Source organism: Capra hircus, chromosome 7 (genome assembly GCF_001704415.2).
Source record: "Capra hircus breed San Clemente chromosome 7, ASM170441v1, whole genome shotgun sequence".
Taxonomy (NCBI): domain Eukaryota; kingdom Metazoa; phylum Chordata; class Mammalia; order Artiodactyla; family Bovidae; genus Capra; species Capra hircus.
In genome coordinates this window covers 100,801,560-100,818,332 of record NC_030814.1, presented here as the reverse complement: position 1 = coordinate 100,818,332, position 16,773 = coordinate 100,801,560, and the positions used below count along the sequence as shown (strand labels likewise).

Genomic DNA, 16,773 nt, shown 5'->3' with positions numbered 1-16,773 from the left:
CTTTAGACATTTGTAGAAAGGAATTCGTAGACTTTTCACTTATATACTAAAAGTTTTTTTTTTTTTTGTGCAGTTCTCATTGCAAAAATAAACATTTGTACTGAATATAAGATTATCATCCTGTGACTACTGCTGTCTCTTTGTCTAAGGGTAGAGCTTGGGGATGGGTCTGGGTAGGGGGAATGTAGGAGTCGGTGTTCTGCAGAAGGGAGATCCACAAACACCCCCCAGCCATGGCTGGTGTGTGCAGCAGCCGGGTTAGAGGCCTCAGGAGGAGGGATTCCTGGATCAAGTGGTTGGAAAATTGATTTGATGGAAAATGTAAGTGAAACCAAAGCCATGATACAGGCTAATTGTACAAGAAAAGGTAGGTGATAAATGCGAGGTGAACAAATGTTTGTATATCACCAAGACAAGGAATGGACCTAATCTGAACACTGATTGACCTTAAGTATAAAAGAAAAAAAAAACAGGTGTATAAATGTTTTCCTTGAGAAACCAGGAAACTACACTGGTTTGACATGTCCTCACAGCTCCGACATGCCTGTTCATGCCTACACCATCCCCAGCCCTCCTCTACTGGCTGCTGTTTTCAAGTTTGCCCTTTCCCAAATTTGGGTTTTTATTACAGATCCAAAGCTCTTTGAATTTTATACTGATTAAATCACTACTGCAGTATTTGATTAAAAAAATAAATAGGGACCTATGAACTTAATATAGTCCCAGGACAAATGTTGAGCAGCTTTGACAATACAAAGGCAAGGTTAACTGGTAGATGGAAGGGAAGATTTGATGATGATGTTCAGTAGCTAAGTCGTGTCCGACTCTTGTGACCCTGGGGACTGTAGCCCACCAGGCTGCTCTGTCCATGGGATTTCCCAGGCAAGAACATTGGAGTGGGTTGCCATTTCCTTCTCCAGGGGATCTTACCGACTCAGGGGTCAAACTTGCATCTCCTGCGTTGGCAGGCGGATTTTACCACTAAGTCACCACGAAAGCCCTTGTAAGGGAAGAAGAGAGGTGACAGAATGGGGTAAAGTTAGAGGGAACCAGTAGAAAAACAACATGGATACGGCTCCTGCAGTGGTGGTGACAATGACAGTCAATGCCTCAAACTGGTAATCAAAAGATAAACCCACATAAACACATTTAGAGATGGCTATTAATAAATACCGAAAACCATCCCAAAGGCTGCCTCTGGTTGGAGGAAGAGGTGGAGCCCGAGACTGCTATTTTTCTCAAGTCCTTGACTGCTGTTGAGTCAGCTGTTAGGCTTCAGGCAAATGACTTGATACTCGAATTTCAGGCTCTTGGTTTATAGTACAGGAGGGTGATAGTATCTACACTTAATAGGATTATTATCAGGGTTAAGTAATGAGTAACTTTGAAATGTTTAGGATCTTGGGAGGAAGACTGCAAAACTGGAGGAGGAAGAAGCTACCCTGCCGGGCTTCTCATCCAACCCTACTCTTTTTCCTCTTTTGGCCAGAGCCCCAGTGATTCGACCAGTCAGATTCTCCAGCGCCCGGGCCGGGCCTGCCTTCTAGGAGTTAAGCTCCGGTCTTCACTGGCTGAGTCCCGGTCTCAACAACTGCGGATTGGCTCCGGGGGTGTAGCCTGCACGTCAATAACCGCCGCTATCCAATCACAGGCGTACAGGGGCGGGCCAACGGATACGCTGGACCAACTGGAGCCGGCGCGGGGTCTGAGCCGCTGGACCACCGTTGGAACCAGAGCTTAGTGTAGGTGCTGCCAGGTCCCTCGGAGTCAGACTGAGGGGAGGGTCGCGCGCTCCAGGGAGGGGAGCTCCTGGGAGATGAGGGTAGCGGCAGAAGCTTCCGAGGCCTCCTTGGGCCGCGGCGATAGCCCGCGATCCCCTCCTAACCTTCGCCATGGCACTGCTTATCCCCCTTCTTCCGCTTCCGGGCCCGCCTGACCCTCCATATTAGGTTCCGACCCCGGCCCCCCGCCTCATTGGCCAGTAACCAGGCCGACTCTCAGCTCATTGGTCCATCCCTGTCACCGAATCCATCCAGACCCTGCCTCGGGCCTTCTCCGCCCAACTTAGGCCCCGCCTTCTTAGGCTCCATCCTCATTCCCAGCCTCCTAAGCCGCGCCCCTAGCCTATATAACGCTCTTAGGCCTAGTTGGGGCCCACCTTTCCAGCTAGTAGGCCGCACTTACCCTGCATTGCCCCGCCCCTTTGCCCCAGACCCCGCCCATTTCACCCACAGCGCCTCCTGTCTTCGGTTCATGCAGGATCCCAGTCTCCCTCTAGACTTTAGACCCCGATCACCCAGCCAACTCCGTCGTCCTACTAGACCCCCGCTCCTTAAGACTCGCCTAAGCCTTTCTAGATCTCTCCCACAGCCCGAGTCTTTAGCATCCCTTCTCCCCAAGACTCCACCCCAATCACCTGAGTCTGGTCCTCGCAGCCTCCTCCCCCGCACCTCGAGCCTTGCTCCCTGCCACTGTCGCGCCCAGGTGTTTATCTAGCACTTAGTTGAGTTGTAAGCCACGGCAGTTTCGGTCTGAGCCGCCCGCCTCTTCTCTCGGTGCGTTCGGCAAACCCCGACGACACGGAGGGGCTCCAGACCAAAGGCGGCGGGATCGCCAGCCCAGATCCCGCCTCGCTGCTGCAGCCCGCGCCCCTCGCCCATACCCCAGACGTCAACGCGGTAGTCCCGGGACGCGGAGACATGCCCGAGCTGGTGGTGACGGCGCTACTGGCGCCCTCGCGCCTCACTCTGAAGCTGCTTCGTGCCTTTATGTGGAGCCTCGTGTTCTCGGCGGCGCTGGTGGCTGCAGCTGTCTATGGTTGCATCGCGCTCACACATGTGATGTGTCGGCCGCGACGCGGCTTTTGCGGGCGCCCCCGGCACAACCCACCGGTCTGCTTGAGCGACCCCACGCTGGGAGAGCACTGCTTCCTGATTCTCAGGGTGAGCATGATGAGGGGAGGGGGGCGGGAGGGGGCGCCGTCACCGGGCTTTGAGGGTCAAGGATCCTGGAAGGCTGGCCCGTGTTGGACAGGTGCGGAGTGGCAAATGGTTGAATCCAAGTCTAAGTACTCCTGTGACCCGGTAGAAGGGAGGTGTTCAGGCCCGGGGAAGAGGGGTTTCCCAGGTCTCAGACTGTGCCCTCCCCCAGAGCTCGGGCCTGCGCCTGCACTATGTCTCCGCTGGACGCGGCAAGGGGCCCCTCATGCTGTTTCTACATGGCTTCCCTGAGAACTGGTATGTCGGAGGCCCAGGGTCCTGGGACGCACAGGACTGGATGCGGGAGGGAGGGGTGGGGTGGGGAGGGACGGGGTGGGGGGTAGGGTGGGGCGGGAGGTGTGGAGCTTGGACCACTAGAGCACTGAGGAGGCAGAGACAAGGGCTAGGTAGACTGGGAGCCGCTAAGGCAAAGTATATCGGGCCTAGACGGGGTGCTGGAGGACAGGGGTCCACACGGAGACAGATGGAGACAGGAGGCCCTGAGGGGATGGGTCGAAGAAATATCCATGTTGAGGCTGCCCAGAATCCAGGGCGCAGCTGACCTGCTGTGGTTCCCCATCCTCCCTTCTGCGAAGTCCTGGGCAGGAAAGTGGGGGTCACCCACCCTGCTGGGTGTCATGCAGAGGTGCTGCCCTGGTATCCTGACTCAACCTCCCTCCCTGGCCCGCCTAAACAGGTTCTCCTGGCGCTACCAGCTACGGGAGTTTCAGAGCCGTTTCCACGTGGTGGCTGTGGACCTGCGGGGATACGGCTCCTCCGATGCACCAAAGGATGTGGATTGTTACACCATGGACCTGCTGATGGCAGATATCCAGGATGTCATTCTGGGCCTGGGTAGGGAGGTGCCCCCATCCCAGCCCTGGCCCCCCTCACCCCTGCCTCACCACTACCTGACATCTCACTTAAACAGTTTCCTCTGACCTCCCTGCCAGGTTATTCCAAGTGTATCCTCGTGGCCCATGACTGGGGTGCACTCCTAGCCTGGAATTTCTCCATCTACTACCCATCTCTGGTGGAGCGAATGGTAGTGGTCAGTGCTCCCCCCATGTCAGTGTACCAAGGTGTGTCGGGGAGTCCTGGATGGTGTGTGCTTATGTGAAGGGGTGTGTATGTCTGTGTCAGCACTTCTATGTCTGTCCGCCTTGTCACCACTCTAGGGGCTGGGGGCACAGTGGTAAACCTGGGTTCCTTCCCCCATGGTGCTCTCAGTCTATAATCCATGATGGTACACCTAGGAGTAATCCACATTTTTGTGAGCACTTACAGGTTACAATTGCTTTTTCCCCCCTCAAGATCTACTATTTATTTATTTTTGGCTGTGATGGGTCTTTGTTTCTGCACGTGGGCTTTCTCTAGTTGCGGTGAGCAAGGACTACTCTTTGTTGTAGTGCACGGGCTTCCCATTGTGGTGGCTTTTCTTGTTGCAGAGCATGGGTTCTAGGTGTGTGGGCTTCAGTAGTTGTGACATGTGAGCTCAATAGTTGTGGCTCCCAGGCTCTGGAGCACAGGCTCAGTAGCTGTGGTCCACAGGCTTTGTTATTCCACAGCATGTGAGATCTTCCCAGACCAGGAATTGAACCCAGGTCCCCCTGCATTGCAGGGTGCATTCTTAACCACTGGACCACCAGGAAAGGCCCTACAGTTGCTTTGACAAGGAGCCTGCATAGAGTAACCTACACAAGCCTCCTGGGCTTCTGAAAATGTTATTATCCCATGGTCCAGTTGGGGAAACAGAAGCAACTACAAAATGACATTTGAGGTGTCATTTCTCTGGCCACCCAGTGTCCATCACATCACCTAATTTTAAATCCCAGAATTGTAGTCAGAGCTGTATTATCTCTCTTTCTTTTTTTTTGTTTCTTATCTGTCTCCGTCTCCAGCTTCCTGAGGGCAAGAAAGTTTTGTCTGTTCCATTCACTGCTATATCTCGAGTCTAGAACAGGGTCAGTAGGTGGTCAATAAATGTTAGCTGAATGAGGCAGGAGAAACGCATTCAGACATGGCAGGGGGAGCACGCCAGTGACTCAGGGAGCTCCTGGGGACTGTGGAGGAAAGTGCCCCCATTCTGTGGGTACAGTGGCCACTTAGGAGAGAGACAAGCTGGGGCCCTGGCCGAGAGGACCACTGAGTGTCCCTGCAGGCTCAGGCAGGCAGCCGTGGTATTCCTGAGTCTTGGCATATCTATGTGCATGATCTGGGTATGTGTCAAGTGCAGAGGCGTGGGGCCCGCAGAAACCCAGGCCTCACACCTGCCTCCCTCTCCCTACCCTAGACTACTCTTTGCACCACATCGGCCAGTTCTTCCGTTCCAACTACATGTTCCTATTCCAGCTTCCCTGGCTGCCCGAGAAGCTGCTATCCATGTCTGACTTCCAGGTGCAGTAGGGTGAAGGCCCAGGGCTGGGTGGAGGGTCGTGGGTTGGGACTGAAGCCGGCGTCTTGTTGTATGCCCAGATCCTGAAGACCACCCTCACCCACCGCAAGAGGGGCATCCCACAGTTGACCCCCAGCGAACTTGAAGCCTTCCTTTATGACTTCTCACAGCCTGGTGGCCTCACCGGGCCCCTCAACTACTATCGAAACATCTTCAGGTGAGGACCCAGGGCCTGACAGGCTCAGGAGAATTGTGGGCATGGGGGTGGGGGTGGAGCAGCCATCCTTCTGCCTGTCTGTCTGTCTGTCTTGATCATAGGACCTTCCCCCTGGAGCCCCAGGAGCTGGCCACACCCACACTGCTGCTATGGGGGGAGAAGGACCCCTATTTTGAGCAAGGGCTGGTAGAGGCCATCAGCAGCCGTTTTGTGCCAGGCCGGCTTGAAGCCCACATCCTGCCAGGCATGGGGCACTGGATCCCTCAGACCAACCCTGTGGAAATGCACCAGTATATGTGGGCCTTCTTGCAAGACCTGCTGGACTGATGGCCCTAGCTCACTGGCTTGCATGCACCCAGGAGTTCTCACACTGGCTTGCATGCTCCCAGGTTGTATATATACGGATGGACTCTTGATGCACACGGATGGAACTCCTAGACTGCACACAAGTGCTTCTGTGGATACCCTCAGGCACACTACCCTCACATGCTCACATACAGGCAGGCATGTATGCACGTGTGAGCAAGCACTTTGACCCCTGGGAACCAGGTATGCCTCTCTGCGGAGCTAGATACTGAGTGTCCTACTTCTCCTCTCCATGAGGCCCCACCCATCTTGCCAAAGTCAAAGCCCAGAGCTGCGTTGACCATGAACTATGATCTTTCTGTCCCTGGCTTCCACCACCAGTCTGGAGTCCTCAGCTAAATGCTGCTCTGTCCAATACAGTACTTGTAGCCACGTCTGGCTACTTCCATTTAAATGCAAGTTAATTAAAATTAAATACGATGAAAAATTCAGTTCCTCACTCACACAGGCAGGTGGAGGTCCAAACTCCTCTCCAGCCAGGCCCTGGATAAACTCCCATGATCTCCCTCCGGGTCATGACTCCTGGCCTTGTGAGGTCAAATTCTACCACCCCAGCCTGGGAAAGATCCCTGGGATCTCTGTCTCAGATCTATGGGAAAACAGCTCTTGGCTCTGTTAGGATAAGTAAGATTGGGACCAGCTCCCTGAATAGCCATCCAGGGTGTCAGGCCTGCCTCCCCAGTTCCTTGACTCTTCTGTTCCAAATTAACCAGAGTTTCTGCTGATTCTTCATGGGGACTCCTGGCTCCAGCCTCCCAGTGAAGATCATACATGTCGAAGGTGAACCATCCAGCCCCAGGCTGGTCACAGCATTAACTTTTATCTCCCTAGCCTTGTCCTGGCCTCTGGGAACACTGTTACAACTTGCAGCAGTGTGATGAATCAGTCTGAGGGTCTCAGAAATAATACCTTTCTCTTATCTCGGGGGGCTTCTCTGGTGGCTCAGATGGTAAAGAATCTGCCTGCAATGCAGGAGACCCGGATTTGATCCCTGGTTGGGGATGATCTCCTGGAGAAGGGCATGGCAACCCACTCCAGTGTTTTTGCCTGGAGAATACCCTGGACAGAGAGCCTGGTGGGTTACAGTCTATGGGGTCACAAAGACTTGGACATGACTGAGCGACTAACACTTTTTACTTTTTCACTTTTATCTCCTGGATGGACCTGCCTAGCCAAAGCCTGCCTGCTGGTTACCCCGCTCTGTCCTCCTTTGTCCCCTGCATAAAAATCCTTTCACTCATCCTATGTGTCAGGAGCTGTTCTAGGCCCCTAGGATAGAGTGTATTCAAGGACACAGGCCCCCTTCTGGAGTTAACAGAGAAGAGGCAGAAAGAGCAACGTGGGTGTGTGACCGGTCCCAGGAAAGGTTTTCGTTTCAGGGAGTGGGAAGCAGTGACAGGAAGGTCAGAGGCTGGGATAAGCTTGGGCTACTCGAGTAGCAAACAGTGTGGAGATTAGTGCCTGCTAGGGTAGAGCGAGGGGGCAGGCGCGAGGAAGAGGCCACAGCCAGACCGCCAGGGGCTTCAAAGAGTTCGGATCTGATTCTCAAGGGGAGCCAGGGAGGGTTTTCAGCAGGGGAGGGACATGGTTTGCATTTTGAGAAGCTCCCTGTGGCGGCTGAACTTCTCACGCAAGAGTGAGAGCGAGGAGATAGGCCCAGAGCTGCGCACAGCCTCAGAACCAGATGGTCTGTTAGCCCCGATCTGAGCCAGGACCCCCAGACCCCACCCATCCGGCCTCCCCGCCTCTACTCTTCCTCGCCGCAGTCGAGGGGCCAGGAAGATGGACGAGAGGAAGAGGGCGCCCGGGACCTCAGCTAAGGTTTAGGACGAGGAAGCCTGTGTGCAGGATGAAGACGGTGTGTCGCGGGGGCGGGGGGCGGGCAAGGCTGGCGGTGGGTCTGGTGACCGTTGCTAGGGTGACGGGGAAAGGGCTGATGGTTAACCGGAACGGGTAGAGGTTGTCTGGGTGACCGGAGGGGCCCAGGAGAAGGCTGACGAGAGGCCTGGAACAGTTGCCAGGGCGACGGGGGGGGTGGGGGTGGTCCGCTGACGGTTGTCAGGGTAACGAGAAGGCGCTGTCTTACGCCTCCGCGGCTGCTGGCCGGCGAAAGGCGGTTTGGTGGGGAGAGGGGAGAGGCGGTCGCGTTGATTGGGCAGAGTCCTGGCAAGTGAGCCAATAGCAACTAGAGGCTCGGCCAAAACCCGCCTCTCTCAGCCTGAGCCAATCCGGGAGCGTCCTTCTTAGAGCTGAGGAGGAGCCGACACCCGGAGGTTTTGGACTCTGATTGAGGCCCCTCCCAGACACCGCGTCTGCCTCTTCCTGCTCCGGGCTCACGTCTCCAGATCACGTCCCATCGTTTACTCCCTTATCATTCACTCATTCATTCGCTCACCCACTCATGTACATGTCCTTGCTACCAACTGTAATCCGTGGCCACGCACCAGTGGACGGACAAGGGAGATAAAGCCGGGCAGATTCTCCCAGCCCTATGTGGTCAGGCCCGAGTGGAATGAGGGACTAGGGGCGAGGGGATGGGATGGGCACCTACCTGGAGGAGGCGGCCTTAGAGCTGAATCCTGCTAGAATGTGCTCCAGTCCACAGAAACCTCCCGTGCACAGGTCATTTAGCATTTCTGTGGGACTGGGAGGAAGGTTTGGGATGGGAAGACGTGGGAATGCAAAATGCTTCCAACACGAGGCCAGGAGCCACATCTCCAGTATGACCGGGGCCGCAGGGAAGGGTCCCAGACAGATCTGCATGTCTGGAATATTACTTGGGAGCTGGTAAGGGGGCAGGACCAGAGGGGGAAGACAAGGTGGGGAGGCTTGGAAGAAGAATGGGTGTGGTCCAGGCAATAGAGGATGAAGTCCAGGCCCTTAAAGAAGGAGTAGAATCCCAGGGAAAACCAGAAGCACGTTTGGGGCATGTTGAACCTGAGGGAGCAGGACCCCTGAGGCAGGAACCTGGAAGCATCTAATAGGTTAAAGATAATCCAGCAAGCATCCGTGTTTGGTGAGGCAAAAGGGCACTGAAGCTGGGAGAGAGAATGAAGCCTCCCCAGAACAGAGTGGAGAACAAACAAGACTTGGGAGTCCCCAGCATCTAAGAGACAAGCAAAGGAGGAGGGGTTAGGGATAGGCAGCAGAGGAAGTAGGCAGGGGTGATGCCCCAGAAATGGTGGGGGAGGAGGTCAAGGAAGAGAGGCATACATAGCCCATGGTATCAAAAGCTACTGAGAGACTTGGAGGATTGAGGCATGCAGACTGTGAGGGAGGAAACCTGAGAATTCAAGCTGAGGACAGTGGACTTGGATGCTCTGAATGCAGTTAAGTGGAGATGGGAGGGAAGAGCGGGGACCCCAGTCGGGAGCCTGGAGGGAACAACTAACATTCAAATGGGGCAATTTGAGACAGGTTTGCTATAGGGACCATATACAGTGGGCAGGGTTTGGGGAAACCAACAGGGGTTAGTGCAGCAAACCCCAGTGAGCACCCCTGAAGAGCCATGGCCACTTCCGGATCCCCCTGCCTGGGAAGGGGGAGGGAAGGATGTTAGCAGAGCCCAGAGAGAGGTTTGTGTGCTGTTTGTTGTTCAGTCACTAAGTCGTGTCTGACTATTTGTGACCCCATGGACTGCAGCACATCTGGCTCTCTGTCCTTCACTATCTCTGGTGTTTGCTCAGATTCATGTCTGTTGAGTTGGTGATGCTATCTAACCATCTCACCCTCTGTTGCCCCCTTGTTTCCCGGGGGACAGGGTCTTTCCCAGCATCAGGGTCTTTTCCAGTGAGTCAGCTTTTCACATCAGGTGGCCAAAGTACTGGAGATTCAGCTTCAGCATCAGTCCTTCCAATGAATATTCAGGATTGATTTCCTTTAGGACTGACTGGTTTGATCTCCTTGCTGTCTAAGCGACTCTCAAGAGTCTTCTCCACACCACAGTTCAAAAGCATCAATTCTTCGGCACTCACTCTCACATCCATATATGACTACTGGAAAAATCATAGCTTTGACTATACAGACTTTTGTTGACCAAATGATGTCTCTGCTCTTTAATACCCTGTGGATTGTATGGACAGGACCTTTGGTCAAGCGATACAGTCAGCTGAAGTGGTGACCCTACCAGGAAAGAGACAGGTGAATTAATACCCTGTTTTCTCCTTCTCCCTCCCCCTATCCCCTGCCCCACCGCTTCATCTTCTGCCAGTGCCTCCTATTGGCCAAACCCACTTGGAAGCCAGAGGACAAGGATGTCCATTGATACAGTCTGTGGAGGTCAGCCTCTTGGGGCGTAGAGCAGAATGGAGAAGGGGAAGAATGGAGCAAGCAGTGGGGAGAGATGCAGGGGAGAGAGACAGAGCTCAGGGAAGGGGTGTGCCTGTGAAATGAGCGTTTGCTGCAGGTTTCACTTTATCATAGAATCCCTGGTGGCTCAGATGGTAAAGAGTCTGCCTTCAATGATGAGACTCGGGAGATCACTTAACACTTTGCTTTGTCACAGAAGAGACCTCAGCCTATGGCCAAGGAAAGAGGTAATGAAAAGCCAAGGTGAGGGGGAATGCTCCCCTTCTCTGAAGCAAGAGGAAAAGTGTGTGGGGGGGACAAGTGCCACACCTGCAGGAAAGAAGGAAGACAAGTTTCAGGAGCTGGGGCGGCAAGGAAGTAATAAAGGGTGTCAGAGTGTCTTGGGCTTCCCAGGTGATGCTAGTGGTAAAGAACCTGCTTGTCAGTGTAGGAGACGTAAGAGATACAGGTTTGATCCCTGGGTAGGGAAGATCCCCCGGAGGAGAGCATGGCAACCCATTCCAGTATTCTTTGCCTGGAGAATCCCATGGACAGAGGAGCCTGGCGGGCTACAATTCCTAGGGTCGCACAAAGTCTTACATGACTGAAGCAACTTAAAAAACGCACGCACGCATGCACACAGAGTGTCTTAGTTCAGATGTGAGCTGGAAGAGATGAGGTCCTGGGTGAGGCCCTGGGCAAGGAAGGTTGGAGTGGTCTGACCACATAGCCCGTGAGGCCAAGACATCCATTGGGATGTCCTGTCCAGTGGAGGGTCTTAAGGCAGGGAAACAACTGCCTGCCCATCCCCCACCAAGGGTGGGAGTATCGCTTCCCTTCTTCCCCTGCCCAGAGCTGTTGAGCCAGTAGGTGCTTGATGGAAGTGAGTTCCTTTCTTTTCACTCCCTTTTCTTCCACTTTAAGCCCTCACACCCATTCCTCCTTCAGGAAGCCCCATCAGCCCCCATCCTTCCCTCTGACTGAGCCCTGGTCTAACTGAGGCCAGACATGTCCATGTCCAGATAGGGACTGGCTTCGAGCAGGTTCACGACCCAGCACCTCGGTCCTGCTGTTCCTCTAACATGTGCTGGGTATATTCATTCTTCAGCTGACCGTTATTTCACCGTGTGCCAGGCTCTATACTAGACATCGGGGATTCAGCAGTGAGCAAGACAGAGGCCCACAGAGCTCAGAATGCTGTGGGAGCCAGGTAGGATCACATGGAAGGGTCAGAGTGGAACTGAGAGAGGCCATGGGAGCCAGCAGAATCCATGGGAAACTGCAGGGAAGGATCCCTGAGGGAAGAAATGGCAATGTTGGGACTTCCCTGGTGATCCAGTGCTTAAAGACTCCATGCTCCCAATGCAGGGGGCCTGGATTCAATCCCTGGTCAGGAAACTAGATCCTTCATGATGCAACTGAAGATCCCACATGCAGAAATGAAGATGCCACCTGACGCAACCAAGACCCAGCACAGCCAAATAAAAAAAAAAAAAAAAGAAATGGCAGTGTTATCGTTTCCAACCTTGATCAGGTCAGCTTCGCTTGGCCTAACCCCTCCAGTGGTGTCCACTGTGGTTTTCATTTAAACCCAGATCTTTGGCCCCTTGGAACTCAGCCCCCATCAGTTTCCCTGAGCGCCTACCCCTTGCTCACTCCGCACCCAGCACCCTGGCCTCCTTGCTGTTCCTCTTGCCCACCCACCCCTTTCTCCTCTGGGCCTTTGCACTTTCTTTTCCTTCCACCTAGAGCATGCTACCAGACTGCTTGCCTCTCTGGCTTACAGCTTACCGTCTGAAAGGCTCCTCCTTTCAGATCACAGTTCTTTTAGCTCAAACCAGTCCATCCTAAAGGAAATCAACCCTGAATATTCATTGGAAGGACTAATGCTGAAGCTGAAGCTCCATTACTTAGGCCACCTGATGCAAAGAGCCAACTCATTGGAAAAGACCCTGATGCTGGGAAAGATTGAGGGCAGGAGGAGAAGAGGGTGACAGAGGATGAGATGGTTGGATGGCATCACCGACTCAATGAGTTGGAGCAAACTCCAGGAGATGGTGAAAGACAGTGAAGCCTGGCGTGCTGCAGTCCATGGGGTTGCAGAGTCGGACACGACTGCGCAACTGAACATAACATAAATATATTTATTCATTTATTTGTTTGGCCTCACTGCAACACGTGGGATCTTAGTTCCCTGGCCAGGGATGGAATCCGCATCCCTTGTAGTGGAAGCGCAGTGTTTTTACCACTGGGCCTCCAGGGAAGTCCCTAAATATTTTTATTTATTTATTTATTTGGCTGGTCTTAGTTTTGGTACATAGGATCTTTGATCTTCACTGTGGCATGCAAACTCTTTAGCTGTGGCATGTGGGATCTATTAATAGTTCCCTGATCAAGGATGGAATCCAGGCCCCCTGCATTGGGAGCTTGGGGTGTTAGCCCCTGGACCACAAGAGAAATCCCATGTCTTAGTTCTAATGTCCCCTGGTCAGCAATGCCCATCTCGATCGCCGACACTGAGATATCTTCATCTCTCATGTCCCATTCTAGGGTTCTTATTTGTTTGCCTCCTTGTTTCTTATCTGTCTCCCCTATCAGGGCAGGAACCTGCTCGGTCTTCATCACCTCTACCTGTAATAGGGTCAGGCACAAAGTAGTTGCTCAGTGCGTGTTTGTCAAATGACTGAATGAAGGTGAGGAGAGCCGGAGGGCTAGAGTGAGCTGTCAGGTGAAAGGAGTCTCCCAAATTGGAGGAAGGTGTTCCAGGCAGTGGGTACAGCCATTGTGAAAACTGGAAAGGCTGAGGGCTTCCCTGGTGGCTCTGCGGTAAAGAATCCACCAGCTAATGCAACAGAGATGGGTTCAGTCCCTGGTCCCAAAAGATCTCATGTGCTACTGGGCAACTAAGCCTGTGCACCGCAACTGTAGAGCCTGTGCTCTAGAGCCCGGGAGCCACGACTGCTAAGCACACGGGCCACAACAACTGAAGCCCGAGTGCCCTAGAGCGCGTGCTCCACAACAAGAGAAGCCACTGCAATGAGAAGGCGGCACATTGCAACTAGAGAAAAGCCTGCACAGCAGCCAAGGCCCCAGCACACAGCCAGGAAAGGCTGGGACGGCTGGGAAACAGGGAAGGGAAACTGGTGAGGAAGATGTCGCTCTGGGCAACGGGAAGCCATGAAGGTTTGAGCATGAGAGGGCTCCAGGGAGGCAGTGGTCAGGATCTCTGGCCGGGTCTGCAGCCCACAGCCCCTGGGGTCCATCCCTTCCCCCCGTTGCCCAGGCCCTATAACCCAGCGGCCCTCACTCCTGCTGGTTCTTGTTGGGCTCCCATAGCCTGGGTGTAAGGGCCCAGCCCCAGGATTCATGTGCAGAGGACAGGACTGTGGTCCCAAGAGGATAAGCGAAGGGCACATTCTCAGGTTCCCGGTCAGCGGGCCTGGGCCCAGCAGCTGTGTCTTGGCCTGGCCCCAGGTCCTGCATCCCTGGGGACTGAGCTCATTGAGGAGAAATGCAGTCCCTGGCCAAGGCAACCAGCAGGGGCAAGGGAGACGGCTCAAACCCACCCCTACCCCCACCATGTTGGGAACTGGGTGTCTGCCTGCTGCAAAGTCATGGGAATAATTGCTCTGACTGTCCTAACCCCCAGGGATCTGGACACCTTGGGCTATTCCTGCCACTGTGACTGGAGGGCAGCAGAAAGCCGGAGCAGGGACCCTCACTTTCTGCCTTGCTGAGTTGGTGTCCTCAGAAGTTGGGGGCTTCAGAAAGGGACTGACAGGGCTCCTTGCAATGCAGGGGACGCTGGTTCGATCCATGGTCTGGAAAGGTCCCATGTGCCGTGGGACAGCTAAGCTTGTGCACGACGACGACTGAGCCTGAGCTCTAGAGTCCGTGAGCCGCACTTACTGAGCCTGTGTGCTGAAACTACCGAAGCCTGCACGCTGTAAAGCCCGTGCTCCACAGCGAGAGACGCCACCACCACGAGAAGCCTGAGCGCCGCAACTAGAGAAAGCCTGCCCGCAGCAATGAAGACCCCGCGCGGCCAAAAAGAAAGTAAATAAATAATTGGAGGGGATAAAAGAGACGGATGCACAGCAGGCGCTCTGTAAACCTATCTTCTTTTTGTCCTCACTCCCCTTGTGCTACGCTCAGCCTGTGTCTTCATCATTACTGCTTCCTCTCTGTCTCTGTCTGCCACAGACCAACTAACAGAGTAGGAGACTTCGGACTTCCTACCTAGCAAAATGTGTGTCCAGGTTCTTGGTTGCTCCTTGTGATGGGGAGCTCAGCACCCATTAGGGCATCTATTGCAGCAGAAAATCTTTTCTCAGAGGGGTCAGGAGAGGCACTAGCCCCACTCCTGAAGTCTCTACATTTGTCCCCTGGGCCACTTGACCCTTTTCAGGACCTCCAGATCCCTAGAAGTTACTGAGGAGAGTAGTCTGGGCCCCCAGTGGTGGCTCCTTTGGACTGAGCATGCCAACTCCTTCAGCCAGTTCCCTCGCAGGTTGCCCCCTCAGTGCCCACCTCATGCTGTGTGATGTCTGGCCACTGGTGAGCCCCCATTATAGAAGAGGGGAGAAAGAGCAGGGTACAGACACCCCCAGCCCCTTGTGGACAAGGCCAAGTGGTAGGGTGAGAGGGTGCTAGGAGAGCCAGGGGTGGGGAGCAGAGAGGACTTCCTGGAGCTGAAATCTTGAAGAACAGGAATTTACCAGGTATAGGAATGGAGGTGGATAGGCACACTAGAAGGAGGGACCAGCGCTCACAAAGCCACGGCATGTGTAGGAAATAGTACAGCATTCCCTATAGCTAGAAGGAAATGCATTTTAAAAATTTTATTTATTTATGTACTTTGGTTGCACCGTGCAGCTTGTAGGATCTCAGTTTCCTAACCAGGGACTGAACCCAGGGGCGCAGAACTGAAAGCCTGGAATCCTTAGCCCTAGGCCACCAGGTAACTCCCAGGAAATACATTTATTTATCTTTATTTTTGGCTGCGCTGGTCTTCATCACTGTGCACTGGCTTCCTCTGGCTGCGGCAGGCGGGGACTACTCTTCATCACGATGCACAGACTTCTTGTTGTGGCGGCTGCTCTTGCTGCAGAGCACGGGCTCTAGAGCCAGCGGGCTTTGGCAGTTGCGGCACATGGGCTCAGTTGCCCTGTGGCATGTAGCGTCTTCCGGGACCAGAGATCAAACCGGTGTACCCTGAATTGCAAGGCAGATTCTTAACCACTGGACCACCAGGGAAGCCCCAGGAAATGCATTTTTAAAAAGAACACATCTGCTATGAGTTGAGTTCCTGCTTGGGGAGGAAGCAAAAGGGTCTTTCTAAGGATGTCCCAGGCAGAAAGAAGAACCTGAGCAAAGGCCGTGAGAGTGTAGAGCCTGCTGGGTGACTCAGTGTGACGATGAAGGGAACAGGAGGGGCTGGTGAGGGGCTTGGATTTCCTCCTGGGGTGATGGGTATGAGAAGGGCTTAAGCTGCGCCTTCCCCCATCCCCATAGGCCTGTTGACTCAGCACACTCACAGTGAGTCAGCTGTGCCCCTTCTGATTATGCAACTTTAGTCTTTTTCTCTGCCCAGTCCCCACCCCTATCCACACCCCACCCCTCCCTCTCATTTCATGTGGCCTGGAGTCACTGGGTTCAAATCTTAGCTCTTCCTCTAGAAAGCCTCCAGCAAATCATCATAAGATGGGCAGAGACCCACCCCTATGAGGGTTGACCCCAAAAGATGGGTTAATAGCTCCCCTCCCGGATGGAGGTTGCACTCATAAGTTGAGAGGCTGGGACACCCTCAGTTCCTGTCGCCTGGCACTTGACTCTCTGCCACACTCAGCAGAGCTGGGGATCATCTCCTGTGTTGGACCCTTGTCAACTGTTCAACTTTCACCCTTGGCTTTTCACTCTTCTTTCTCTCTGATGGTACTGCCTCTACCACCTCTTCCTCTTCCAGTGTTTTAATACCATCCAAGGGGACTTCCACAGTGGTACAGTGGATAGGAATCCACCTGCCAAGGCAGGGGACACACAGTCGATCTCTGGTCTGGGAAAATTCCACATGCCATGGAGCAACTAAGCCCAAAAGCTGCAACTACTGAGCCCATGTGCAGCAATTACTGAAGCTCACACACCTAAAACCCATGCTCGGCAACAGGAGAAGCCACCACAAGGAGAAGCCCGCGCACCGCAACGAAGAGTGGCCGCCACTCGCCACAACTAGAGAGAGCCTTCACGCAGCACTGAAAACTCAGCGCAGCCAAAAATAAATAATTATAAAAATCATCCCATCGCATGTACACCCATGGTGGATTCATGTCAATGTATGGCGAAACCAACACAGTATTGTAAAGTAAAATAAAGTAAAAAAAAAAAAAATCATCCCAGGTAAACAGAGGAATGGATCAGTACAATGTGGTGTAGCCATTCAATGGGATGTTGTGCCTGCATGCTAAGTCATGTCCAACTCTTTGCAACCCTTTGGACCGTAGCCCACCAGGCTCCTCTGTCCATGGGACTCT

At 53.8% G+C, this 16,773-nt stretch overlaps 1 protein-coding gene across 4 annotated transcripts; it reads left to right on the top strand.

Annotated features, from left to right (window-relative positions):
* Positions 1,671–16,463, top strand: EPHX3 (epoxide hydrolase 3). Of its 4 annotated transcripts, XM_018051296.1 has the most exons (8): positions 1,671–1,742; positions 2,668–2,942; positions 3,151–3,236; positions 3,676–3,833; positions 3,932–4,060; positions 5,272–5,375; positions 5,454–5,590; positions 5,692–7,196. In XM_018051296.1, exons 2-8 carry the CDS (start codon positions 2,700–2,702, stop codon positions 5,915–5,917), a joined length of 1,083 nt encoding a protein of 360 aa, XP_017906785.1. In that variant the 5' UTR covers positions 1,671–1,742; positions 2,668–2,699; the 3' UTR covers positions 5,918–7,196. The 4 variants fall into 4 exon arrangements, with proteins under 4 accessions (XP_017906785.1, XP_017906786.1, XP_017906787.1 ...); XM_018051297.1 differs by lacking the exons at positions 1,671–1,742; positions 5,692–7,196 and adding an exon at positions 16,209–16,463 and having other exon boundaries at positions 1,752–2,942; XM_018051298.1 differs by lacking the exons at positions 1,671–1,742; positions 5,692–7,196 and adding an exon at positions 14,042–15,392 and having other exon boundaries at positions 1,752–2,942.

Coding starts and splice junctions, on each gene's coding strand:
- EPHX3 (XM_018051296.1), top strand. CDS start 2,700: ATGCCCGAGCTGGTGGTGACGGCGCTACTGGCGCCCTCGCGCCTCACT. Junction 3,834..3,931: donor GGATGTCATTCTGGGCCTGG/GTAGGGAGGTGC, acceptor CCTCCCTGCCAG/GTTATTCCAAGTGTATCCTC. Junction 5,376..5,453: donor TATCCATGTCTGACTTCCAG/GTGCAGTAGGGT, acceptor TTGTATGCCCAG/ATCCTGAAGACCACCCTCAC.